Below are 27,096 nucleotides of genomic sequence, written 5' to 3'. Positions count from 1 at the left end.
AGTCCTCTTGGATTTGGAGGAAGATGTTATCACTATCGAGTTAGGCTGAGGGTGCGAGAAGAGGAATTCGGCATCTGCCTCTTGGACCCTGTACATGTATGGTCCAGTCGTCTCATGGACTCAGGGGCAGACGAAGGTTTTAGCCATGGTGTCTTTGCCGCTTGCAGAAGGACTGAAGACATAGGCAATGTGGAAGAGGTATCAAGCTGAACTATATCATAAACCGCATCTGTTGCCTGCGGATGTTGCTGGACAACAGAGAGGCCTAAAGAGTGGGCCATTCTTTTGACCAAATCTGTGTATGACGTAAGGTTGTCAGATGGGGATACGGGTAAGTCCTCAGCGACCAGTGTTCCCTCTAAGCTGAGTTAGTGTGAGCTAGCTCACAGTTTTTTAGCCTCCGGCTCACACGTTTTTGTCTTCGCTCGGGAAGGAGGGCTCCAGAGCAAATTAATGTATGCAGTTGCCAAATCGCTCACTCACAACTTTAATGCCAGCGGCTCACCTAGTAGAATATTTGCTCACAGGACTCCACGGCTTAGAGGGAACATTGTCAGCGACATCCTGGTTGGGGGATTTATGGTCAGGAGAGGTATGAGCCTCAGATGCCTCCGTATCTGAGTCCTCTTCTATGAAGTCAGAGGAGTCTTGTTGTGGTATTTGGACCGATGTGTCCTGTTGACAAGTTATGGGTTTAGTTGGGACGACAGGGTTTGGAGTGACCGGAAGGTTGAGAGGACGACTTGGTTCCAGAGTATGATGATCGTCTGGAGGAGGACGTGACAGAGATGCGGAAGGTCTCGATTTGTGGGGTGACCTCGATCTATGAACAGAGTGGGACGAATAGCGATCCCAATCAGAATAGCCCGCCAGAGTCAACCACGGCATGGATGATGGATAAGCCCCGTACAGGTACCTCAACTGTCGTTGATCCCAAGGTATTGGTGGAGGGGGCAGGAAGACTCTGGGGGATCGACTTCTGGACCGTGGACGTCTTGGAGACAAAGCAGTAGCCTGTCTGTGAGAGCCGTCCCTGTAGTCTCGGTTGTCGATATCGACAGATTGACTGTGCAGACGTGGAGGGTGACGCTGCGTATCGCATGTAGTATATCAGTGCCGATGTGGATTGATGTCGGGAGCTTCCGATACCGTCGATGTCAACGACGGGGAAGGAGACAGAGAAAGCTCTGCATCCATTTGATGACTTAGGAGCTCTACAGTTTCAATGTCGGAGTAAGGACGCTCCAGTTGTTGGATGGGGGAATCCAATAGTTGGATGGTCGGTATCGGTGGAGGAAGTTGGGCCTCCGATATCGATACTGCCGTTGGAGCGGGAGGCACTTTAGGGGCATCACCCAGTGCAGACACCGCTTCCTTCCCCTTCTTTGCTGCCTTAAGGGACTTGGAGGTGCCCTTCTTCGCGGACTTGTGATCTTTACTTGCCTTAGCCTTCGTTTTGACTGGCGTGGAAGTGGAAGATTGCGCCTTCAATGTCGGGAGCTTCAGTGTTGGGCGGTCGACATTGGAGGCAGGCCTCGATGTCAGAGCTGTCGATGTAGATGGTCTCTCCTTCATCACTGAGGCAGGAGTAAGGGCCGATTCAAGCAGCGCCACTTTAAGGCGCGCAGCACAGTTTTTTTGTGTTTGATTGGAGAAACGAGCACAGTGACGACAGGACTCTGGCTGGTGAGACTGTCCAAGGCAAAAAATGCAGAGGGTATGACGGTCGGGACGAGCAAGTTTGCTGCCGCAACCTCTGCACCTGTTGAAAAAGTCCCACTTCTTCTCAATAAAAGAAGCGAAGAAGAGGGAACATTGGGGGGGGGGGTAGCCCGAAGGCCTGAGGTAATCGGTAGACTCCCCCTCATGAAAAAATAAATTTCTTAAAGCTTTTTTGAAGAACAACTAAAAAAGAAAAATAGAGTGAGGAAATAATTCTGAAGAGCTGAGGTGAAGAGCCACAAGCGAACCGATCTGACCGACGAAAAAGAGGTCTACTCAACGCTGCGGTAAGAAAGGAACTGGTGGGATGTCTGTGCCCACCCCTCTGGGCATGCGCGGTGGGGTTCCTGCGCATGCCTGAGGGACTGGGCGCAAAAATCCGTTAAAAGAGCTTGCTACAGCACCGATCGATCCAGCGCGTGCGCACTGAATCCCATGGGTGTGAAGCACAGAGACATCGAAGATCATACCTGAATGGTATATTGGTATTTTCTTTTTTGTTTTTTTGTGTATATGTTTGTTGGTATAATGGAAGAAATGAAGAGACTATTAACAGACTGAGATGAGGGTAAAAGAGAATGCTGCTTTGGTAATTTTTTCCTGGGTATTAAAATGATGTTGTTAAATAATTCCACATAAGTAATTATGATGTACTGTTGGATATAATGAAATAGAAAATGTTAAGCGGTGTAAAAACTTTGTGAAAAACTTAATAAAAAAAAGTTTAAAAAAAAAGTAATTAATGGTTGTAATATGTGACTATAAAACATGTTTAAAGTATTCTCAGTGGGGAAATTTCCATAAGGTTAATATTGAATTAATTAATAAGTAGGTAGTGCAGGAGGGAAAGAAGTAGAAGTATGAACTTACCTGAATAGAAGGTTACAACTAGAGAATGGTGTACTGGTATTTTTGTTTTTATGTTAACCTCCTGGTATTGAGTGGATGTTGTTATTTACATTTAAGCAATTAATGAATTTAATCTGTGGTTATAAAATAGGTTTAATTATTTTCAGAGGGGAAATATTAGTAAGGCCAATAATGAAGTTATGAATTTAATTTGTGATTATAAAACATATAAAATATTTTTAGAGTGGAAATATTAGTAAGGCTAATACTGAAATATTTAATAAGTAGATAATGTGGGAGGGAAAAAAGTAAAAATAGAAGTATGAAAGTACCTAAATACAAGGTCAAATTTAGAGAATGGTGTTCTGGTATTTTCCCCCTCTTTTTCTTTTCGTGGACATCAAAGGGTAGTTGATATGATATTTTAGTGGCTATTTCTCCTATTTGTTAAAATTTTGGATAAATTAAATATATAAGAAAAATTGCTTTTAGTGACTCTATGGAATAATCTTAGTGGAAAAGTAAGATTGATATCATAAATCCACATTTAGATATTATGAAAAAAGATAAATCTGACGATTTTGCTTACTATGGCCAGATCATGGTATGTTTAGACAAACTATATTTACAGAAAACTAAGAGAGTATATGTTGTTAAAGAAATTGTGCTAAAAGGTTGATGTTAGTGTTGGAATATTCTGTATTGTGTAACTATTTGTTTCTTTTTGTTTTGGAAAAACCAATAAAGAGATTGCAATATATATATATAGATATATACACACACAACACACAGAGGAGTAATCTTCAACCATGCCTTAGATTTCTAGAGCGAAAAGCTTAAGCTATTGGTAATCCATGTCTATACCACATCTACAATAAACCAAGAAAATACTGCTACTTCGCTATTCTTGTGAAACCACAGAAACAAGCACCTCTGGTATACAAAAAATAAATGTGTACAAAACTATATTCCTGATATGGGGAAGATGGGGTGAGAAAAGACAACATGGACAGTCAAGAACTACATGTTTGAGCATGCAACAATTGTAATGTTCAGACTTTGAGTCCAGGGGCACCTTTAAGACCAACAAAATTTTTATTCAAGGTATGAGCTTTCGTGTGCAGGCACACTTCCTCAGATTCAGTGAAACAGAATTTTCTCAGCCATTACATATAGGTAGAGAGAGGGTGGGGTGGGGGTTAGTTGCCAGGAAGGGCTAGTTAGAGTCAAGATGCACAAGATGGGTGATTATAGCTGAGATTGGATGAAGGAGGTTGGTAAGATCTGTGAATGGCAGTGAATTAGTACACAGATACAAGACCTGTGAGAACAAAGTGAGTCCAGTGGAACTTCCAAGGTAACAAAGTTCAATTCTGGGTCTAAGCGAGAACTGTAGATGCACTTAGAGCACGTGCAGATGCACTTAACTCCGTCTCAGAGACACTGAAACAGATTTCGTCAAACGTTACATATAGGTAGGGAGGGTTAGCTGCCAGGATGGGCTAATTAGGACTACTGAACATGTAGTCAGTCGAATCCGACTCTAGGGCTGCGGTGCTCATCTCCGTTTCAAAGCCGAAGAGCCAGCGCTGTCCGAAGACGTTTCCGTGGTCATGTGGCCGGCATGACTAAACACCAAGGCGCACAGAACGCTGTTACCTTCCCACCAAAGTGGTACCTATTTATCTACTTGCAATTTCTTGTTTTTGAACTGCTAGGTTGGCAGGAGCTGGAACTAGAGACGGGAGCTCACTCCGTCATGCGGCACTCGGGCCTCGAACTGCTGAACTACTGACCTTCCACAGCCTGCAGTTCAGCGTCTTAACCACTTGAGCCACCGCAGGTCCTACTGAACATGTAATCGGTTGCAATGCCCACCTTTTAATTGTTCTAAATGTTTTTATTGTTCTGATATTTATCCTTTAAGTGTTTAATGACTAATTTATGGTTGTGAACCGCCCTGAGCCCACTTGCAGGAAGGGCGGGATATAAATCGAAATAAATAAATAACTGAGCAATAAGTATAGCTAAGATTGAAATAACACATTTGGTAAGACTGCAAATAGCAGCAAATGGGCATATAGACACCCTCTGAGGTCCCCCCACTGAGTGCCCCGGGTGTGGTTGAAATGTTCTCCCACAGGTTTCTCAGTTTCTGTACCTGAGGAAGTGTGCTTTGCACACGGAAGCTTCTACACCCAGAATTAAATTTCCTGGGTCTTAAAGGTGCCCAGTCTGGACTCAAACTTTGTTCTGCTGCTTCAGACCAACCCGGCTACCCAAGTTCAGACTTGTAATATATCCAACTACAAAAAAATTCTGAAACCCCAATCCCAAAACAGTAGTAGGAAAGTAAGACTGACAAGACTGGGGGACTTGAAAGCTCACACCCAAGCAGCCCTGGAGTCTCCCTCTTCCTTCAACCCATAACAAAACTTCAGGTTTAAAGCAGATCACTAGGCATGCTGACCTCTCTTGCCCTTTGTCCTATTTAAAACCATGTCACTGAGTTATTTATTCCTGTTGGAGATTTGGAACCAACACTGATCAAACACATATTTCACTATTACATTAATTTTTCTATTGCACATGTTCTATTAAATATACACTCTATAATAAAGGTAAAGGTTCCCTTGCTCGAAAGCCAGTCGAATCTGACTCTAGGGTTGCGGTGCTCATCTCCGTTTCAAAGCCGAAGAGCCAGCGCTGTCCGAAGACATTTCCGTGGTCATGTGGCCGGCATGACTAAACACCAACGCGCACGGAACGCTGCTACCTTCCCACCGAAGTGGTACCTATTTATCTACTTGCTTTCGAACTGCTAGGTTGGCAGGAGCTAGAACTAGAGACGGGAGCTCACTCCATCATGAGGCACCCGGGTCTCGAACTGCTGAACTACTGACCTTCCACAGCCTGCAGTTCAGCATCTTAACCACTTGAGCCACCGCAGCTCTATAGGGAACCCTATTTGCAGAACAAGATTCCATGGTTCTGTAGTAGGATAGGTAAAGGCCAGCTGCATATTGCTCCCCCGGTAATTTGATGAAATAAAGAGTAACAATATAAAAGCTCCTCAACAGGCAGAGTGCTCAGAGCATACCAGAACCTGGTACATACTGCTTTTTGCCCTTCCTTCTTTCATATGCTCAGAGTGAAGAAGCTCTGAAGAAAGTAGAAGTAACCTTATGATTCACAGGGCTAGAAAGTAAATGATCACAATGAAGACAAACAGGAAAAATTACTAGCTGGGCTAACTCAGAAAGTTACTGGTTTGTGGACAAAGTATGAGAAGTACCCAGATAATAATACCCAAACATACTGAACACCCATGCATATAATTTTTTTCCTTTCTCCATAATCTCTTCCACAAAACAGAGCAACACTGAGATGCTACTGTACCTTTCCCCCTCTGTGAATATGATACCATACAGAAGTGCCACCAAAGTCCACATGGAAGTCAGTATAGCAGCCCCTGACACTCATCAGACAGTATCTGAAATGAAAAACATGACGCTGTAATTCAAGTCCAATAACTTTTTCATTTCTGTGCACATGAGATAAATGCCTGGTATATGTGCTTGCAGACAGAACTGTGGGTGGCTACCACTTTGAATCAGAGCTGTAATCATGTGCAATGTAAAATCTATATATTTAGTGTGCTGACATCTACAAATTGCTAGTGGTCTAGATGGGACATCAAGACCAGTAAAACTGGCAAAGGAACCACTACAGTAATACAGCAATATTAGGAGACTACATCTCTACAACAGGAAGTAGCTATTCTAAGAATCTCCCTGTTGTACTTCCTGTTCAGTGCTAATGTCACTGTTTCAAGCACCACATGGGGGTGCCCAAAGCATGCAGTATTGAAAAACAGAGTATTTTTGCAATACACAGAGGCAGCTACAGGACAGCATTCTTCCTGAGGTATAATTTCTGTGGACGGCTGTAACTACAGAATCCGAAGTCACTTACTTCTGCACTTTGGGATACTGCATATCCAGAATGGCATTCGTTGATTCTGTCTGGCTTTCTTTAAGATGCCTTGGCCACATGTTGTCAACCCAATCAATCAAATCCACCTGTAACCATACAGATATAATAGCAAAGCTTAGACATAAAACACAGATTGCAGAAGCTCAAGCATTAGTTATGACTTTGAAGCCACAGAACTCAATCCTCAGCAGTAAAAAAGCAGTTCAATGAAATATAGATAAAGGATTATATTTTGAGGAGTACATTCTGTGGTTAGAATGAAACTAGGGTCCCTTTACTTCCAGTTTTTAAATACAAATTTAGTATTGCTGCAATTACCTAAGCATTCCATATAAATATGAATGTAACGTCTCACAGAATGTCTCAAAAATTAACTCAATGAATACCATAAAGCATACCCTCAGCACCTTCTGCTAAAAGATCACAGGATCCAACCCTCTGCAATGGCCAGATGATCAACTGTGCTTTGCTGTAGTCAATGAAGAAGTCAAGTTGCTGTCCCTCCATTACCCTTCTGCAAAGGTAAGTCCTGCTTCACCAGTCCCTCTGAGTTCTTTGAAAAGGCTGCCAAAGCATATACCGTAGATAACAGCAAGCTCGTAGACATCTATACTTGGACTTCCCAAAGGCTTTTGAAAAGATGCCTCAAAGATTTCTGAGTAAGCTTGTCATGGGATAAGAAGAAGAAGAGATTGGATTTATACCCTGCCCTTCACTACCCAAAGGAATCTCAGAGCGGCTTACAAACTCCTGCCAGTTTGGTGTCGTGGTTAAGTGCATGGACTCTAATCTGGGAGAATCGGGTTTGATTCCCCACTCCTCCACTTGCACCTGGCTGGATGACCTTGGGCAAGCCGTAGTTCTGATAAGACCTGTTCTTGAAAAATAGCAGTTTCTGTCAAGAGCTCTCTCAGCCCCACCTACCTCACAGGGTGCCTGTTGTGGGGAGGGGAGGGGAAGGGAAAGGAGTTTGTAAGCCGCTCTGAGACACCTTTGGGTAGTGAAGGGCGGGGTATAAATCCAATCTCTTCTTCTCTTCTTCTTCTTCCTTTCCCTTCCCCTCCCCGCAACAGACACCCTGTGAGGTAGGTGGGGCGGAGAGAGCTCTGACAGAAACTGCTCTTTTTCAAGAACAGCTGTGCCAGAACTGTGGCTTGTCCAAGGTCATCCAGCAGGTGCAAGTGGAGGAGTGGGGAATCAAACCTGGTTCTCCCAGATTAGAGTCCGCGCACTTAACCACGACACCAAACTGGCTCTCAGAAGAAGATGGGTCCTCATGGATTAAAAACTGGTTAAACAGTGGGAATAAATGGACAGTTCTTGCCATGGGCGGAAGAGAGCAGTGGGGTCCCACAAAGATTGTTACTGGGACTAATGCTATTTAATTTGTTCATAAATTATTTGGAATTGGGACTCAGCCTACTGTAGCCAAGTGTGAAGATGATACCAAATTATTCAGGATAGTGAAAACCACAGCAGATTGCAAAGAGCTACAGGAAGATCTCTCTAAATTGGGGGAGTGGGAAACAACATGTTAAATGAAGTTCAATGTGGATAAGTGTAGGGTGATGCATATTGGAACAAAAAAAAATCCTAACTTTACATATATGCTGATGAGTCTGAACTGGCTGAGACAGACTGAAACATCTTGAAGCTGTAGTGGAAAGCTTGATGAAAATCTTAATCCAGTGTATGGCAGTGGTGAAGATGGCAAACTCCATGCTATGAATTATTAGGAAAGGGACTGAATATAAAATGGACAGTATTGTAAAACCCTTATATAAAGCTATAGAATGTGTACACATCAGTCTTCCCATGCTATCCATCATAAATGCCACTTCATTGACTTCCGGTTTCTGGTGACTTGCAGGCAAGTGCGGTCCATCACAGCTCTGATGTGAGCAGCCCGCAAACGTGCCAATGGGGAGGGGTCCGAGTTGATCTTGGCCCCCCGCCACCCCTTAAAGGGGGGGCGCAGCCTGGGGTGCATGAGGTGCCTCTCCCGAGGCGGAAGGTAAGGGATAGAGGCTCCTTTTGCCCCATAGGGCCTTGCGGCATGGAGCCAGCAATGGCATCTAGAGGTGCATACCGACCCGAGCGCAGAAGTGAGCCGAAAGAAACAATCTTCTCTACACTCTAAACAAACGCAAGTAAAAATGGAAGTGAACCCAAGACTTAGCGAACAACCACCTAAACGCTGATAGCAAAGCCGCCCCAAAGCCCCAAACAAGTGGTGGTGGGGAGGGAATCCGATCCCGAAAAGACTGAGTTAAAAGCGGGGACCGAGAGGGCAGCTTGAAAGGAGCGGATTTTGACTGAGTGTGGTGCGGATTAGCAAGAAAGTGCTTAATTGCCAGACCTTCAGAGACTTCTTAAAACTTTTCGCTAACTGTAAACAATGACGCAGCGAGCAGAAAGAATGGCAGGACATTGTATCACTGTTACTGTTATCTCTGAATGTAACTGTTCCTCGCTGTTATTGTAATCTTTGGATGTTATTGTTTCTAATTTTATAGGATGTCTCAGCTATTGGTTAGTTTGATTTTGCTTAATTACATCCTATTTGGTCATTTGGCAACTGTGCTTTTGTAAATTTTGTGAGTTCATTTGTACTGACTTTGTATTTGATTACAGTGTTGTACTGTTTTCTATAGAGTTATTATTCGTGAATTCTTATTGGTGGAACTTTTGTATCCTTACTCTATAGGATTTGGGAGCCTTTGCGGTGCAGCCCACTTTTGGAGTTTAGTGTTTTTGGTTACAGTATTTATTGGGAGAGTCAAACCAAAAGTAGTGACTCAAATCGCAATTCTGAGGTATGTTAATTGCATTAATAGAACTTTCTCTTTTTTGTCTATCTTCTTCTTAGAACTGGATAGATACTGAAGAGGGCCTGCGAGAGACTTTCTTGCCGGGCCCGCTGTGACTCCCGGGCTCTCCTGCACCCGCAATGGGCCTGCTGCAACTCCCAGGCTGTTCTGCTGCTGCTACTGGGCCCACTACGGCTCCTGGGCTCTCCTGCAGCTGTCCGGGGGGGCCGCCACAGCTCCCAAGCGGCTTCACTGATGCCCAGCACAGCAGGCCCGAGGATGGCAAAGCAGCCCCGGAGGACCCGCTGGTGGTTGCAGGAGGGCCCAGGAACCACAGCAGGCCCGGCAAGAAAGGAAGAGACGGGATCCACTCCGTGCACGAGTGTGCAGCCCACCACAGCCCTCTGGCTTCCTCTTCCGACACTGGGCCTGGCGCAGCTGCTGAAATCCACTGCACTCATGAACCACCCTGCTCAAGGGAGGAAAGAGCATTCTCTGAGCTCGCGCAAAGAACGCTACTTTACTTTGGGGAGGATTTAAACCCCCTATGTATCTTTTGGAACATTTCAAAATTTTCTGAAAACCCGGTTAGTCCCTCAAATTTCCTGAAAAATCTATTTATCTGTGGATTTAGATATCTGCAGATGGGGGCTACAAATTGCTAATAGTATATAGATGATCACCAGGGAAATATTTGATTGTTCACTCATTTATGGTTTGATATTTCTAATTAAAAATGGCTACTAGCCAGGGTGACTGAAAGAAGCCTCTAAGTACAGCAGCAGTAAACTTCTGAATGCCAGTGCTGGGAGGGAGCCGCAGGGGAGGCCCTGACTGTTTGGCCCCCCGAGGAAACTGACGGGCCACTGTGTGAAACAGTACCCTGGAATAGATGAACCACTGGCCTGATCCAGTATGCTTTTCTGATGTTCTTAATAAGCTGACTAGCTACGGTCATCTCTGTGCAATTGTGAAGAAATGGGAGTTGCTGAAGGTGCGCCGAAAGATGAAAGTATACAGTTTTTATCTGAGTGACATGGAAAGTGCAAAGTGATATTGCCAGAGGAAGAAAGAGGATCCACTGACCGTTGTTGGTCTCTGTACCAGGTTCTCAAGCCGGGTATGACTGAACTCCAGGCTGATAACATTATACAGCTTCTCCCGCTCCTCCTCTGGAGTTTCATAATAGCGTGCCCACTGAGCCATTGTCATCTCAATGTCTCTCTGTGTATTCACATCCATGACATCCACCATCCTCCGACTCCCTATTGGGATAAATATCATATTTACTTGAAAGGAACACCCCCAAAAACGTTATACCCCAAGATATTTTTATCACTGGATATAACTGTAATGTGTGAGTTTAAGATGTCCCCTTCTTTTTTATGATGGTATACGTGGGGAAAAAGCAAATTTTGCATTTGCGTAAATGCAGGAAGGGTGACAAAGTAGGAGAGGGACATAAGGGAGACAGGATGCAGGACCCCCAACCAAATTAATCTTCAGTTTAGGAATCTTTGGCCCTTAATACCAACACATTTTCAACTGTGTTTCCACAATGTAGATGCTTGCATTTAATTCAGAAGTCTAATGAAAACTCAGTTCAATGCCTGATTCTAGCTGGTATGCTGTGCATTTTTTACATATAGTCCATACCATGAGGAACCTAAAATGGGAATACATAATTACCTACATATAGTCGTACATCACTCACACTGAAGTCTGGCTCTGGCATTCTGCAAACAGAAACACACTACATGAGAAATCACACTTTAAAGTCTCCTTCACAAAACTTTATGCATCTGTTTCAAATGCACACTAGCCCATCAATATACTGCAGACTTTCAAACAGCTACAGAGTGGATGACACATTCTCTATTCATGCACCCTAGCTCCTTGACCTCCGGCCACTGATGGTGGGATTCTCTTCCTTAAAGTAACCTTTAGCAGAAGGGATAGGAAGCATCATGCCTACAGCAAGACACTGTGTCTGCTAGTCTAACACTAATTCTCTCAAGCAACAGGAGAAGCCATCTCAATTCTGACTTTTAAACACAAAAAACACACCACACAGGAAAGAACCTTCACAAAGCCAGATAGATTTTCTATTCCACTATTCATACTAAAAATCTTCAGCTCACCCCATAACATTGTGTTTTGTGCTGGGAAGAAGAAAGAAGTTCTACATTACATCAAGCCCCTTTCACAAGTCTGGTTAAGTAGCTAGATCAGTCACCTGTGCCAGCACAGGAGACTATACTAATACAAGCCACAGAATAGCTAACCTGTCCCTCATGCAGATCAATAGACCCAGAGAATGGGGGCAGGTTCAGATAGGAGGAATTCTTCTGCAGACCTGGGAAACCCCCTGGTTTGCAGAAAAATGACCCCCCCAAAAGGGCCATTGGGTACTTACCAAGAAGGGTCCTTCTCCCTGAGATAAGGAGGACAACTTGATGGGTGTTTCCTACCCTATCTGTAGGGAGGCAGGAACCAAAACTTTCCACTTCCTCTCCTCTCGGTGGGACATGATCATCCACTCACTACTGGAACTCACAGAAGCCGTAGATAACTGTAAATCACAGACAACTAAGCCCTAAAACAGATGAACAGCAAATAACTGCAATTAAGAATGAGAGAAATTCAGAGACAGGAAGGAAGAATACAGCTGAGAACAGAAAAAGCAGCAGATGAAGACAGAATAATGATGACACAGGAAGGCCAAGATGTCCTCCTTATCTCAGAGGAGAAGGACCCTTCTCGGTAAGTACCCAATGGCCCTTTCTCCCTCTGAAGGGAGGACATCTTGATGGGACCTCCCATAGCAGTGTCCTCATCTATTGAGTGGGTCATCATCCTTGTCAGACAGAACATGCTGCAGAACCCTTCAACTGAAGGCTGCATCAACTGAGTCATATAGATTTATCGTGTACTGTTTAATAAATGCAGAGACAGATGACCATGTGGCTACTTTACATATTTCATCCACTGTGGCATGACTTGCTAAGGCAGTGTTAGTGGTTGCACGTCGAATTGAGTGAGCAGTGATCCCTGGAGGAGGCACCAGCTTTCGGGCCCTGTAGGCTTCCACAATACAAGTCTTTAGAGTAGAACTAATGGTAGCCTTAGACATCTTACATCCCTTGTTAGGAGGGGAGATGGAGATGAACAATGACTTCTGGAAACCACTAGTACGATGAAGAAATGTCTTTAGGGCACGCCACATATCCAGGGAGTGCCAGATCTGTTCCATAGGATGAATCAGATTCGGGCAAAAAGACAGCAGGCAGAGCTTCTGTGATCTGTGGAAGCGAGAATTCACCTTGGGCTGGAAGGTGGGATTCACAGTAAGTACTACGGAGAGCCTTGGGTTAGCGGACAGGGCCCCGAATTCTAACACCCACCTGGATGAAGTCACTGCAACCATAAATAAGGTCTTCATCCTTAGCCACTTCAGGGGAATTTCCTTGAAAGGCTCAAAAAGAGGTCCGGTCAAGACACTGAGTACCACATTCAGCCTCCACGCGGGGAATCTGTGAGAAGTAGAAGGGTCTTGAAGAGCTGCACCTTTCAGGAACCGACAAACATGAGGCTGTCTGGAGAGTCCCCATCCACTGAATGTAAGAAGGACCGTAGTTAGGGTCACCACCTGGCGTCTGAGAGTAGATGCCTTCAAGCCAGCATCATGTCCTTCCTGTAGAAAGGTCAGGACACTCCTTACACATGGTTTCAATGGATCTAAACCCTTTCTTCTGGCCCACCTTACAAATGCCTTCCAAGTAGTATTATAAATTCGGTTGATAGACAGCCTTCTGGAGACCAGCATAGTGTTGGTTACTTTTTCAGAGTAGCCTAGCCTAAGGAACTTTTCCCGCTCAATCATCAGGCGGTCAAACAGAGTCATCCTGGGTCTGGGTGCCAGATGGGTAGCTTGGCTAATGTCATCAGCGAAGACTATTTGCCTTTGATGATCTGTTGAGAAAGGGCTCGAATCTTCTCCGCCTTGGGCTTTGGAAGGACTATGCGGTTCTGAGTTGTGTCCAGAATCACTCCTAAGCATTTGATCAATTGAGAGGGAGTTATGACAACTCTTTTGAATATTCACCAGGAACCCGTGAGAACCCAAACACTGAATGGTGTCTTCTGTGACCCTTCATGACTTGTCTGCCGAGCTGGAGTGAAACAAGAGGTTGTCTAGATACAGACGAACATTTATGCCCTGCTCCTGCACCAAAACAATACGGTGTATGAGGATTTTGGAAAACACCCTTGGGGCGGTTGAAAGACTGAAGGGCAGGGCGCTGAACTGCCAATGGTAACCCTGCACGCAGAACTGGAGAAATCATCTGTGACCCTGGAAGATGGGAACGTGGAGGTATGCCTCGGCCAAGTCGACTGAAGTCAAGAACTCCCCTGGCTGGAGCTTCCGGTTTGCCATGGTGTGTTCAGCAGTGTCTCAGGAGAGCTCTTCCGGACATGCTGAGCCGCCCCATTCTGGGGGATCTGAAAACTGCCAGACCTTAAAGGGACCCTCGTAGGGGATACCTGAAGCTTGGGGGTGCCTTTTCGGAACGCTCCTCTCGGTAGCAGCTGAGAGTTGAGCGCTCTAAAGAGAACCCTTTGCTCCTGCAGGAGTGGACGCCATAATTTATGGCTACAAGTTGCATGCTCCGGAATTAACAGCAAGACTTGATACTTTATTCTGTCTACAAGTTCTCTGTTTTGAACTGAGAGTTATTGCCAAAGACTGTATCTTTTGACCTTTCTCAAATTGAGGTCCCAGCAGTATTGCTCAAAAGAATTTGGAGGGGGAGGGGGTAGTTTGGCAGATTACCCCCCTCCTACAAGAGCAGCTCTCACATGAATTCTGAGTGCAGAGACAGAGCTATTACAACTGGGGCATTTTTTTAATTAATAAGACACTCAGAACAGTAGAGCTAACTGAAGGAGGATTTGTACTTGGACATTTTAAACACCGCCTTACATACATTCTATTGGGAACAAGCACCTCTCCTTAGTTTTGAAGATCTCTTACGTTATTTACTTTGTTGGATTACAATTAATTTTGCTGGATGGTTGAACATACTCCTAATAGTCCTCTTATTTTCTTGTTCTATCTTTAATGGAAATGTATTAGTTTGGATTATAAATACTTTAAAAGAAGCCTTCTTCCTGCTTCTGCAAGGTCTGTGGTGTTTACTTATCACACCATCCTGTTTAGGCTACAAAGAGGAGTCAAAGGGAGCCATTGCCTAGAAACTGCATGTGCTTTTGCTTACCCCTTGATTTTCCACATTCCTGAAAACTTTGAAAATTACAGAACTTCCCTAGAGTCCTTTATTGCTATTTGCTAGTTCTCTGTAACGTTGTATAGATTTGGTACATATTTACTAAATGATACATATTTACTGAATGTCATGTCTATTATTTTGATAGGGGTATTCTTATTAATCAATATATTTTGAACTAATAAATGTTGTGTGATTATGGTTGGTTAACTTCCACTTCTTATTTTGAATACTGAAATAGAAATTATTAATCTGGTGTAACAAATATTTGGGCACTTAAATTGATTTCTACTTTTGATGAGATGAGTAAACAAGTGGAAAAATATACTCCCCCAACCTCTGCTGTTTCATCGCCAACACAATCCAAAGCAATAGGAAGTATGTTAGCGCCAGAAGCATTGACAGACTTACAAAACAATTTGCAATCTATGTTTCAGTCAGGTACGGAACAAATACAGAATGCTTTGGCTCAAGTGACAGAGCAAATTAAAAATTTGAACACAGAAGTCTCGGAATTGAAAGGGAAAATGAATTATTTTCAAACTCAACTAGCACCACTGGTGGACCTCCTGATGGCACCTGGTATTTCTCGCCACTGTGTGACACAGAGTGTTGGACTGGATAGGCCTTTGGCCTGATCCAACACTGGCGTCTCTTATGTTCTTATGTTATTAAAGTAAGCGTGAGAAACAAGAAATGGCCCAGCAAATTAAGAGAGCGGATACAAAAGCTGAAACGGCAACACAAAGGTTAGACAAGGTAAATAGTCAACAAAAAGCTACTTGGGACTCTCTAGTTAAGCTTGAAATGGAGAGAGCTGCATATACGTTGAGATTCTAGAATGTTCCTGAGCAAAAAGGAGAAGACGTGACAACAGTAGCTGCAGAAGCCTTGGCAGAATTTTTGGAAGAGTAATTTGAGGAGACTGCAAGAGAAATTGATCTGATTTATAGAGTCAATTCAATGTATGTAAAAAAAAATAATAACCTGCCAAGGGAAGTTCATGTAAAATTTACAAAGCGTGCAGTTAGAGACCATACCTTGAGAGTAACCCACAATATGGTATTTAAAATTAAAGACAAAGAGATTAGAATTTTGAAGGAAATCCTGTGGAAGAGGAGACAGAAAAGTTAGGAGTATACAGTCCTAACTACTAAACTTACAGTGAATTCAATTTCTTTTCAATGGCTGGTTCCGGAAGGGATCCTTTTCACTTTTGAAGGACAGAGATTGAAGATTTACTCAACCCTTAAAGTTAAAGATTTTATGGAACGATATGGAAGGAAATTGAATGGAGGAAAGCCAAAAAAAATGAAGGAGAAGAGTGGGGCTTCAGTACAAAAAGGAGATGACTTGACACAGGATTACTCAACAGCATCAGATGAAGAACTTGAATCTGGGCCAGCAAGGAAACCAAATCTGGAATCGAAAACTCAAAGAAAAACAAGAAAAAACATAGTAACAAAGGAAGGAAACATAATGGAGGAAACAATAATAAACATTTTTTTCAACCAATATCAACAGTTTAAATTCAGCAGAGAAGAGAAGGAAAATTTTTAAGCAATGTAAGAAATTAAATGCAGATGTTACCTGTTTACAAGAAGCACACTTAATGCGGAAGGATCAACACTAACTTAGACTTACTTTTGTTTCATCAGATGTTGTTAATAAGAGAGGTATAGCAGTATTTATATAAGAAGAACTGAAACCTATTTTTTTCGGCAGAGGATGGGAGACTCCTGTTGGTTGAAATTACCATGGGGACAAGAAGATCTTATTAGAAATGATATATGCCCCAAATGATCATCAAGGAAAGTTTTTTAATTTTCTAAAAGATGTTTTAGCAAGATTTATCTATACTAATATATGTTTGTTGGGAGATTTTAATGCAGTTAATCCAGATCACGACCTGGATAGGAAGACCAACAAGAAGGTCAGAACCACTAAATGACTTCTTCCAAGATCTTTCCTTGAATTGACTGAAGAATATAAATTGGTTGATGCTTGGAGAGTAAGAAATCCTACGGGAAGAGATTACACTTTTTATTTGATAGACATAAATCCTGGTCTAGAATTGACATGACAGGAAGCTTTTTGCAGGATATTAAAGATGCTGATGTTTCGCCTAGATCATATGCAGATCATAATCCTTTGTTGGTGAAAATAAAGGATACCCCAAGAAAATTCAGATGGAGATTAAATGTTCAACTGTTCAAAAATGTACCATTTCTGTAATATGTAAGAAAGGAAATGAAGCTGTAACTTTCAGCAAAATATGAATATGGAAACACCAATGAGAATTGTCTGGGATGCAAGTAAAGTGTACTTTAAAGGTAAAGGTAAAGGTTCCCTTGCTCGAAAGCCAGTCGAATCCGACTCTAGGGTTGCGGTGCTCATCTCCGTTTCAAAGCCGAAGAGCCAGCGCTGTCCGAAGACGTTTCCGTGGTCATGTGGCCGGCATGACTAAACACCCAGGCGCACGGAACGCTGTTACCTTCCCACCGAAGTGGTCCCTATTTATCTACTTGCAATTTCTTGCTTTCGAACTGCTAGGTTGGCAGGAGCTGGACCTAGAGACAGGAGCTCACCCTGTCTTGCGGCACCCGGGTCTTGAACCACTGAACTACTGACCTTCCACAGCCTGCAGTTCAACGTCTTAACCACTTGAGCCACCGCAGCTCCCTAAAGTGTACTTTAGAGGACTGGCAATTGGATTTGCGGCCAGTCAAAGATGAGAAAAGAGGCAACATTATCAAGATATTTTGGCCACAATGAAGGAAAATGAGGGGGTTAGGGTCTTTTTCTTTGTGAGAATTTAAAATCGAAGATTAAAATCCTTCAGCATCAGCGTAACCTCTTGCTATCGGAAAAAATGGCAAAAAATGTTAAATTTGCTAAACAGAATTATTTTGAACACGCAAATAAATCGGGGCGATGGATAGCCTATAAACTTAGAAAGGAAAGAGAAAAGAGCCTGATCCACTCCTTGTATGATGGTGATAAGAGAAATTCCAAAAGGAAGAACTTAAGAAAATTGTGCAATCTTTTTTATAAGCAATTATATAGGAAAGTGGAAATAACAAGGGAAAAGCTAAAATAACATTTACAAAAGCAGGATCTTCCTTAAAAATCGAAAGACAGAAAAAGGATAAATACATTCTCAAAGCTAGAGACCTTTCGAAGAGGCACGAAAGAATAAGGACTGCGTCATTTGTAGCTCGCAAGCGGAAGTGGAAACAGCGACCCAGAGAGGGAGTCGAGAAACCGGTGAACAACAAGCGGAGGAAGTTCCTTTCCTGACTGTGGATTTTAAAAGAAACCAGCCCGTGGAAAATTGATTTAAGCGTATTTGAAAAGATTTTATTAACAAAGCACCATTGGGACATTACTAATATACTAACAGATATATCTATAACTGGATTGAAGAAAGAAGTTCGACAACACACTGAAGAAGCCAAAGAAGATTTTTTTTAATATTACTAACAGATTAATATACCAGTCATAACATCACTCAGCTTTTCTTGATCCCTCTATATACCCTCCCTTTTTCCATTAAGCGAAATGTCTCTCCTTTTTAGGAGAGGAAATAAAACTTTTAAATAATAAAAAAAAGCAGGATCTTCCTATATTATCCGAAGAGAACAGGAGATATCTTAACGATCCCATCACAATAATGGAGATTACAGAAGATATAGAAAAGCAAAATAAGGGGAAAGCTCTGGGCCCCGATGGGATACCTGCAGAATATTATAAAGCACTAGGAGATATTATCCTTCTACCATAAAAGAATATGATCATGACAGTCTTAGAAGAGGGGGTTCTACCTGAATCTTGGATGGAAGCAACTATCTCATTGATTCACAAAGAAAAAGACCCAAAAGAAATTAAGAATTATCAACCTCTCTCTCTGCTGAATTGTGATTATAAAAAATTTCCATCAATTTTAGCTATGAAAAAAGTTCTATCAGAATTTATACACCAAGACCAAACAGGATTTCTGCCTAAAAGGCAATTAAGGAACAATGTTAGAATGGTTTTTTAAATATACTAGAATATTATGAAGCCCATCCTGAGAAACAGATGGCTCTGGTGTTCTTGGATGCTGAAAAAGCCTTTGATAATGTTAGTTGGCAATTTCGTATTGAACAGATGAAAGAAATGAAATTTGGGACTGATTTTATAAGAGTAATTAAAGCTATCTATATACTAATAGCGAAGGCGCCCCCTTGCGTGCGGATACTTATTTCCGCACATCGGGGGCACCTGGGGGGAGGGAGATTTTTGTGCACACTTGGGGCAGTCCGCAGGTGTGCACAAAAATCTGAAAAGTTGGAAAAAATATCGGGGGGATACTTAAATCCCCCCAAAAGTAAAAGAGCGCCCACTGCGCGGGCGCAGGGAATGCTCTTGGAATGGCTTCGGCAGCAGCAACAGGAGGAAGTAAGTAAGCAAGTAAGGGGAGGGAGGGGGGAAGGAGAAAGGTTGCCGGGCTGGCCTCACCGTCACCACTGGGGGTAGAGGGAGGGAGAAGGGTGGGTTCACCTGATGGGTGGGTTCTCTCTCCTGCCTTCGAACCGCCTCCCACTCAGCAGAGCCCCGCTTAGGCCGCGTCTCCGTCTCTTTAAATCGCCTTTCTTTTGTTCCTCCCCTCCCTCCCTCCCTCCCTCCGACGCCCGGTTGAATGGTTCCGTCTACCTGTCCCCCTCCCCCACAGTGCTGCGAATTCAGCCGGGCCCAGAGCGGGATAAACCAAGTGAGGAAAGGAATGGGGGGGATGGGGAAGGATGAAAAGCTGGGAGAAGACTTTGCGCGCCCCGCCCCTGGATGGTGAAAACTGGGGCCTGATTGCTCGCGGGACGAGCGACGTCCCGCCCCCCTGGCTGCTTCTCTTTGGGCGCACCACCTTCGGAGTTAGGTGGAAGGCCGGGTTAGTCTGTGTAGTCTCCCCGATTGATGGACAAAGGAAGTTTGGGAGACACCAAAAAGAAAGAGAGAGAGAGAAGTGCTGGGAGGAAAAGGAAAGAGCACGTGCTGCTGCTGGAGCTCTACGATTGGTGGATTCTCGGTTCGCAGGGGCGGAGGAAGATGCGGATTGGCTGGGATGGGTGTCTTTGAGTTAAGGACTGCCCTTTCAGGACCCGGGTCCAGGCAGAGGCTGAACTGCTGTCATATCCGCTTAGTTTTTGCAGCTTCTCTGTTGCTCCAGTGATTTCTCACCGTCACCACTGGGGGTAGAGGGAGGGAGAAGGATGGGCTCACCTGATTCTGCTTCTGCAGGTCGGGAGCTGTAGGAAATACTCCCCCCCCCCGCAAGTATCGCGGGTCCCGCCTCTTGTTTATACTAAACAGAAAGCGAGGATAGTTGTAAATGATGATTTGATGGATACTATTTTGATTGAAAAATGGACAAGACAAGGCTGTCCTCTATCACCACTTCTTTTTAACTTTGGAAGTTTTGACAAGAGTTATCAGAAAGAATCCCATAATCAAAGGAACCTCAATTAAGGGTCATAAGTATAAGTTACAAGCTTTTGCTGACAACTTAGTATTTATCTTGGAGGACCCAGCAGACTCTATAGAACAACCACTGAACAATATTAAAGAGGATGGAAAAATGGCTGGGATGAAAATAAATTATCATAAGACAAAGGTTATAAGAAAGAATATGACTTTTGCTCAAAAAGTGGAGTTTTAACAGGATTCTAGCTGGAAAAAAGAGTTAAGTATTTGGGAATCTACTTAACTCCAAAGTATAGCTCTTTGATGAAGGATAACTACCTGAAATTACCCCAAGAAATTAAGAAAGATTTAGAAAGATGGAAAGGTCTCCGTCTATCTTTGATGGGAAAGATTGCAGCTGTCAAAATGAACAAAATACCAGACCATTACTGTTTGCATCGATCAATCTCTTTTTTTGACGATATGAATTTTATTTGGCAAAGGAAAAAGCCAAGAATTAAATTGAAAGTATTGCAAGATTTTAAAGAAAATGCTGGTTTTGCCCTACCGGATTGGAGGACATATTACAGAGCATCTTGCCTGGTTTGGATGAGAGATTGGATTTTGCTTGAAAACTTTTAGCTCTAAAAGGACATGATTTAAAGATAGGCTGGCATGCTTTTGTTTGGTATGGGAAAGCAGCTGGACATAAATACTTTTAAAATCATCTGATAAGAAAATCTTTACTATCAACTTGGGAAAAGATTTCACCATTGGTTTATTCTAAAATCCCGAGATGGGTCTCACAACCAAGCATAATTTCACTAGACCAAATACTTAGATATGAAGATCTTTTAAATGATAAAGGATCCCTAAAAACACAGGAAGAACTAACAAGGCAAGGTGTTAATCTAGATTGGTGGGCAAGGGCTCAAATTGAATCTAGATATATTAAAGATAGAAAATCTGGTTTTTACTCAGAACAATGTGCATTTGAAAAATTGTTATGTAAATCTAATGATAAGTTGATTAAGAAAATGCATGCATTTTTAATGCAAATGAAAATGGAAGATGAAGTGGTTAAAGATTGCATGATTAAATGGATGCAAAATCTAGGTTATAATATTGATCTTGCACAGTATACTGTGGAAAGTGAATGTGAAAGTGACTAAATCGGTTGCATTTAAAGAGAATTTGTATAAGATGTTTTATAGATGGTATTTTAACACCAGATAGATTAGATAAAATGTGTAAAAACATGTCAAATAGTTGCTGGAAGTGTAAAAAGCATGTAGGTACGTTTTAGTATAGGTGGTGGACATGTGAAATTGCACATAAATTCTGGATTACAGTGCATACATTTATAGAGACTGTTCTGCAGATTTTAATACCTTTTTGACCAGATTTTTACTGAATTGCATACCAGCATATAGTAAAAGCAGCTAGAATCTTATTTGCAACCCTTTGGAAACTTCCAACAATACCTTCGGAACAAGATTTAATAGTGAAGATTATGGAAAGTGTGGACATTGATAAATTGACTTTGATGCTAAGAGGGCAAATGGAAGATTTTTTTGGACCATGGTCTCCTTTTTATGACTGGATAAGAAAGAAAGATACAAATATTTTGATAATATGATATGAAGAAGCCTTTGTGAACTCTTAAAATTTCACAGCCTATATTCTGCTAATATGAAAGGATAAATGAAGAAGAATTATATGTAGAAGACTTCTTTTTTTTTCCTTTCTTTTCCCTTCCCCTGTATAACCTTAAAAATTTAATAAAGTGTATTTTTTAAAAAAGGAACTCCCCTGGCTGCAGGGCCTCTGAGATGGATCTTAGGGTTTCCATGCGGAAGCAATGTAACTTTACAAACGGGTTTAGGTACTTTAAGTCCAAAAGGGCTCTCCAACTTCCATTCCTCTTCGGGACGGTGAAGAAAATTGAGTAGACACCCTGTTCTCTCTCTAAGAGAGGAACTGGCTCTATAGCCAGAATGCTGGCTAGGTGGCGAATGGCATCTAGAGTCCTGTGGAGCTTCACTAGGTTTTTTATCGCTGGTGAGGGAACGTAACGGACTGGAGGTCTTGTCACAAATTCGATGGAGTACCCCTTGGAGGTGATCTCCTGGGACCAGTTGTCTGCATTGGTGTTGACCCATGTTTGCTGAAAAAGCAGCAACCGTCCCCCCACCGTAGGAGAACCGTAGTCATGCCTTTGAAGGTTTGTTGTCTCTTTCAGGCTGATCCTCTCTGTTGGAGAAGGGTTTGCCGGATCAGTTGTGGAAGGGATTTCATCGGAAATTTTGTTCCCCATGATGATCTTCTACTGTCCCTGTTGAACCTTGGGAGGAGCCTCTGGGTACGAAAGGAGTACTTGCCTGAGCCTCTACAATCTGGTCTACCCAACGATCTGGGCATTGCCTTTTTCTTGTCCTTGGTCTCTATGAGGATTTTGTCCAAGGCATCCCAAACAAGCAATCACCTTGGAATGGGTATGCGGTGACAATTGCCTTGGCATGAAGATCTGCTTGCCATGCTCTAAGCCAGAGAGTTCTTCTGGCAGCCACGGTGGAGGCTAGTGCTCTGGATGAGAATATCATTGCATCTGGAGTGGCATCTGTGGAGGAGGAGGAGGATGCTTTGAGCAGTCTGTTCGCATCCTCGGCCAGACGTCTGTTGGAATTGGGGATGAGCTGGACAAGTTGCCTGGACCATGCTATTGCTGCCCTTGCCATGGTGGTAGTGGTGCCCAACACTTTGATGGCCATGACCGTGGCCTTCAATAACTTTTCTTAGTGCGAATTCTGCCTTCTTGTCCAGGCTGTCCTTCACCGTGCTTTCTTCAGAAAGCAGGCCGGATGTCTGAAATGCTGTTACCGGGGCGTCCACCGGGGGGGCCCGTAGGAAATTATTAGTAAAGACTAGTAAGGCATATAACTTCTTAACATTGGGAGGACAGTGTTTATTCACCATGGGTTTGGCCCACTCATTCATAAGCTGTTTTTCCAGGAACTCAGGGAATGGAAAAAACCCCTCTGTCCCAGTGGTCCTAGGGAAATATTCCTTGCTCCCCCTTGGTCTGGATTCGTCTGAGGGGGTGAAATTACTGAGTACCTCTGCTGGGGGTTTTGGCTGTTCTAGAGCAGCCAAGGTCTTATGAAGAAGATATTGGTAGTCTTCAGGTTTGAAAAATCGCATAGAAGGTTCTGGAACCTCTAACTTCTCCTCCTCCTCATCTGACAAAAATTCCCCTTCCTCTCTGTCCTCTTCCTGTAAGGGATCCCAATGGGAATAGTCCCTCATGCCAGAGTAATGTTCTTTCCTGCCAGCGAGGTCTATCTTCCTCTGGGGGGAGTTCTATCTAGCTCTAAATCTCCCTGCCTGTAGTCTCTTTGGGTTGGGAAGGGAGATTGGGAACCATCCCCCACGAGGTTTGTCTGGCAGTAACTGGAGGTTTTCTCCCTCATGGCTTGCTGAGGGTGGAAATAAGCTCTGCTGAGAGCAGGGAGTTCCCTCCCTTTCGGGGTTACTCACGAGTAGATCCAGCTGTGATTCTGCACCTCCGGAGTTGTTGCGATTTGGGCATTGGGAATGTCCTGCCCCTTGTCGGTGTCCATAGCTGGCTTATAGAAGCTGACATAGCTACCCTGCAGCCTTCCCCCGCTCTCTCTGCTGGCCTCCGAAGTGCGGGTGTATTCAAAATGGGCCCGCACCGCGAGCTGTGGGCAGGGGATGAGGCCACTTTTTCACACGCTTTTCTTTCTGCACGTCTTGAGGCCTGGGAGCAGCAGAGTTCATGGTGCCAGGCTGCCCTCGAGGAGGCTTGATATCTGCGACAGCAAAGGAGGCTTCCTTCTCGCCCTCCGAGGGGAATCAGTCTGATGCATCCTGATCCAACACACTCCAGCTGGAGTGAAAGGGAGGACAGGATGTTGGAGGAAGAATCTAGGCTTGGAAACGGGCAAAAGGACAGGCGAGGCACCAGGAAGATGAAGGGAGAAAAGGTAGTGAAGAGGTAGAAAATGGAGGAGGGGTAGATTGAAAAACAGACCAAAAGCGGGCACGAGCCTAATTTGTGCTGCTCTCCCTACTGAGGCAGGAACAGAACTGAGCGGATGGGTGTGTCCCACCATGAGGACAGGAAGTAGAGTTTTGGTTCCTGCCTCCCTACAGATAGGGTGGGAAACACCCATCAAGATGTTCTCCTCTCAGAGGGAGAAGGGATGAGGTTTAAACCACCCCAAAGAGAGAAATGTTGTCTGTGCTTGTGCAGAGGGATAAGAATCTTTAATAACTGTACAACCCATACACGTTTCGGGTGCAACTTCGTCAGGGAATCTACTAGGGTTGCCAAGTCCCCCTGGGGGCGGGCCGACCCGAATTTGGCCGCCGGGGGAACCCCGCTCCCAAAGTGCCAGATGTGCCTGGTGCGATTACGCCACCTGGAGGTGACCTCACTGCATCGGGCACGTCGCGGAGAGACACTCTATCATTTGAGGGGAAACGCGATGTTTCCCCCTCAAATGATTCTGGCCCCGCCCCCAACGTGCCTGACGCGATGGCGTCACTTCCGGGTGGTGTCATTGCGACATGCGCGCAAAGCGTGTGCACAAGAGGACTCCCCCTTCTAAAGCAAAGTAAAACTTGGCAACCCTAGGATCTACTGAAATAATATAAAATAATATATTTAATACACCATTTCAAAAAAGTTAATACAGAACAATTCCACAGAGCATGTACAGAGTGAAACTGCTCTGTGAAAGTGTCCTGGATATTATTAACTTTTTTGAAATGATGTATGGCAAACCTAGACAGCATAATAAAAACTAGAGATATCACCCTGCCAACAAAAGTCCATATGGTCAAAGCAATGGAGAGGTGATCCTGGATTTGGTCCTAAGTAACGCCTAAGACCTGGTGAGAGATGTAAAAGTGATTGCACCACTTGAGAACAATGACCGTAAAGTTATTGAGTTCAACATTTGTATAAATAGGGAGATGCCCAAAAAGACCGACACAACCACTTTTAACTTTAAAAGGGGTAACTTCTCTGATATGAGGGGACATGTGAGGAGGAAACTGAAAGGAAAAGTAGAAAGGGTCAAAACCATTGGGGAAGCTTGGAGACTATTTAAAACTACGATCCTAGAGGCTCAGAAAAAATATATACCGCAGGTTAGGAAAGGCACAAATAGGTATAAGAAAAAGCCTGCATGGTTAACTAACAAAGTAATAGAAGCTGTAAAAGGTTAGAAGGATTCCCTTAAGCGGTGGAAAGCTAGTCTCAGTGAGGTTGATAAAAGGGAACACGGGCTGTGGCAAATAAAATGCAAGTCTGTGGTCAGGCACGCAAAAAGGGAATATGAGGAGCATATAGCAAAAAATATAAAGACCAACAATAAAACTTTCTTCAAATACATTAGAAGTAGGAAATCAGCCAGGGAGGCAGGGAGGCCCTTGGATGACCAAGGGGTAAAAGGAGTACTGAAGGATGATAGGGAAATGGCTGAGAAGCTAAATGCATTTTTTTCCTCGGTCTTCACTGTGGTAGTTGAGAAGTGCTTGCCGACTCCAGAACCGCTGATTTCGAGAGGGGTGAGAAATGCTTGAGAAGCTGAATGCATTTATTTTGCCTCTTTGGAAGATGAGAAGTGTGGAAGATGAGAAGTGCTTGCCAACTCCAGAAGGAAGATGAGAAGTGTGGAAGATGAGAAGTGCTTCCCAACTCCAGAACCGCTGATTTCGGAAGGGGTGTTGAAAGACCTGAGTCAGATTAGGTGACGAGAGAGGAGGTCCTATGACTGATAGACAACTTAAAAACTGATAAATCACTAGGCCCAGATGGCATACATCCGACAGCTCAGAAGGAACTCAGATGTGAACTGCCTCCATTCCTGAGGACTGGAAAGTAGCTAACGTCACTTCCATCTTTAAAAGGGGTTCCAGAGGAGATCCGGGAAATTATAGGCCAGTCAGTCTGACTTCGATACCGGGTAAGTTGGTGGAAACTATTATTAAGGAAAGAATAGGCACATAGATAAACAAACACAATTCAGGAAGACTCAGCATGGGTTCTGTAAGGGAAGATCTTCTCTCACTAACCTGTTAGTGTTCTTTGAGGGAGTGAACAAACATGTGGACAAGGGGGACCCAATAGATGTTGTTTACCTTGACTTCTAGAAAGCTTTTGATAAAGTTCCTCATCAAAGGCTCCTAAGTAAGCTCAATAGTCACGGAATAAAAGGACAAGTCCTTTTGTGGATCAAAAACTGGCTGATTAATAGGAAACAGAGAGGTGGGCAAGTGGGCGTCAACGTGGCAAATGGGGTTCAATGTGGCCAAGTGCAAAGTGATGCACATTGGAGCAAAATATCCTAACTATAAATACACGTTGATCGGGTATGAACTGGCAGAGACTGACCAAGAGAGAGAGATCTTGTAGTCGTAGTAGATAACTCAGTGAAAATGTCAGGACAGTGTGTGACTGCAATAAAAAAGGCACACATGCTATGCTGGGGATTATTAGGAAGGGAATTGAAAACAAATTAACCAGTATCATAATGCCCCTGTATAAATCGATGGTACGTCCTCATTTGGAGTACTGTGTACAGTTCTGGTCACCACACCTCAAAAAGGATATTATAGCATTGGAAAAAGTGCAGAAAAGGGCAACTAGAATGATAAAAGGGTTGGAACACTTTCCCTATGAAGAAAGGTTAAAGCGCTTGGGGCTCTTTAGCTTGGAGAAACGACGGCTAAGAGGTGACATGATTGAGGTTTATAAGATTATGCATAGGATAGAGCAGGTTGAGAAAGAAGTACTTTTCTCCCTTTCTCACAATACAAGAAGTCGTGTGGGCACTCAATGAAATTGCTGAGCGGTCGGGTTAGAACAGATAAAAGGAAGTACTTCTTCACCCAAAGAGTGATTAACACATGGAATTCCTTGCCACAGGAGGTGGTGGCGGCTACAAGCATGGATGGCTTCA

General features: G+C 43.5%; 1 protein-coding gene across 1 annotated transcript in view; it reads right to left on the bottom strand.

Moving 5' to 3' along the window:
- Window positions 1-27,096, bottom strand: part of KDM2A (lysine (K)-specific demethylase 2A) — a 120,608-nt gene that overhangs the window by 46,854 nt on the left and 46,658 nt on the right. The window contains exons 6-9 of the mRNA XM_015409682.1: window positions 11,067-11,113; window positions 10,464-10,642; window positions 6,547-6,653; window positions 5,971-6,064 (exon numbers count right to left, since the gene is read on the bottom strand). Of these exons, the coding sequence (XP_015265168.1) occupies window positions 5,971-6,064; window positions 6,547-6,653; window positions 10,464-10,642; window positions 11,067-11,113 (427 nt within the window). The remainder of the gene's footprint in view (window positions 1-5,970; window positions 6,065-6,546; window positions 6,654-10,463; window positions 10,643-11,066; window positions 11,114-27,096) is intronic.

Source organism: Gekko japonicus, unplaced genomic scaffold (assembly GCF_001447785.1).
Source record: "Gekko japonicus isolate JY-2015 unplaced genomic scaffold, Gekko_japonicus_V1.1 scaffold3120, whole genome shotgun sequence".
NCBI classification, from domain to species: domain Eukaryota; kingdom Metazoa; phylum Chordata; class Lepidosauria; order Squamata; family Gekkonidae; genus Gekko; species Gekko japonicus.
This window is presented reverse-complemented; position numbering and strand designations above follow the sequence as displayed.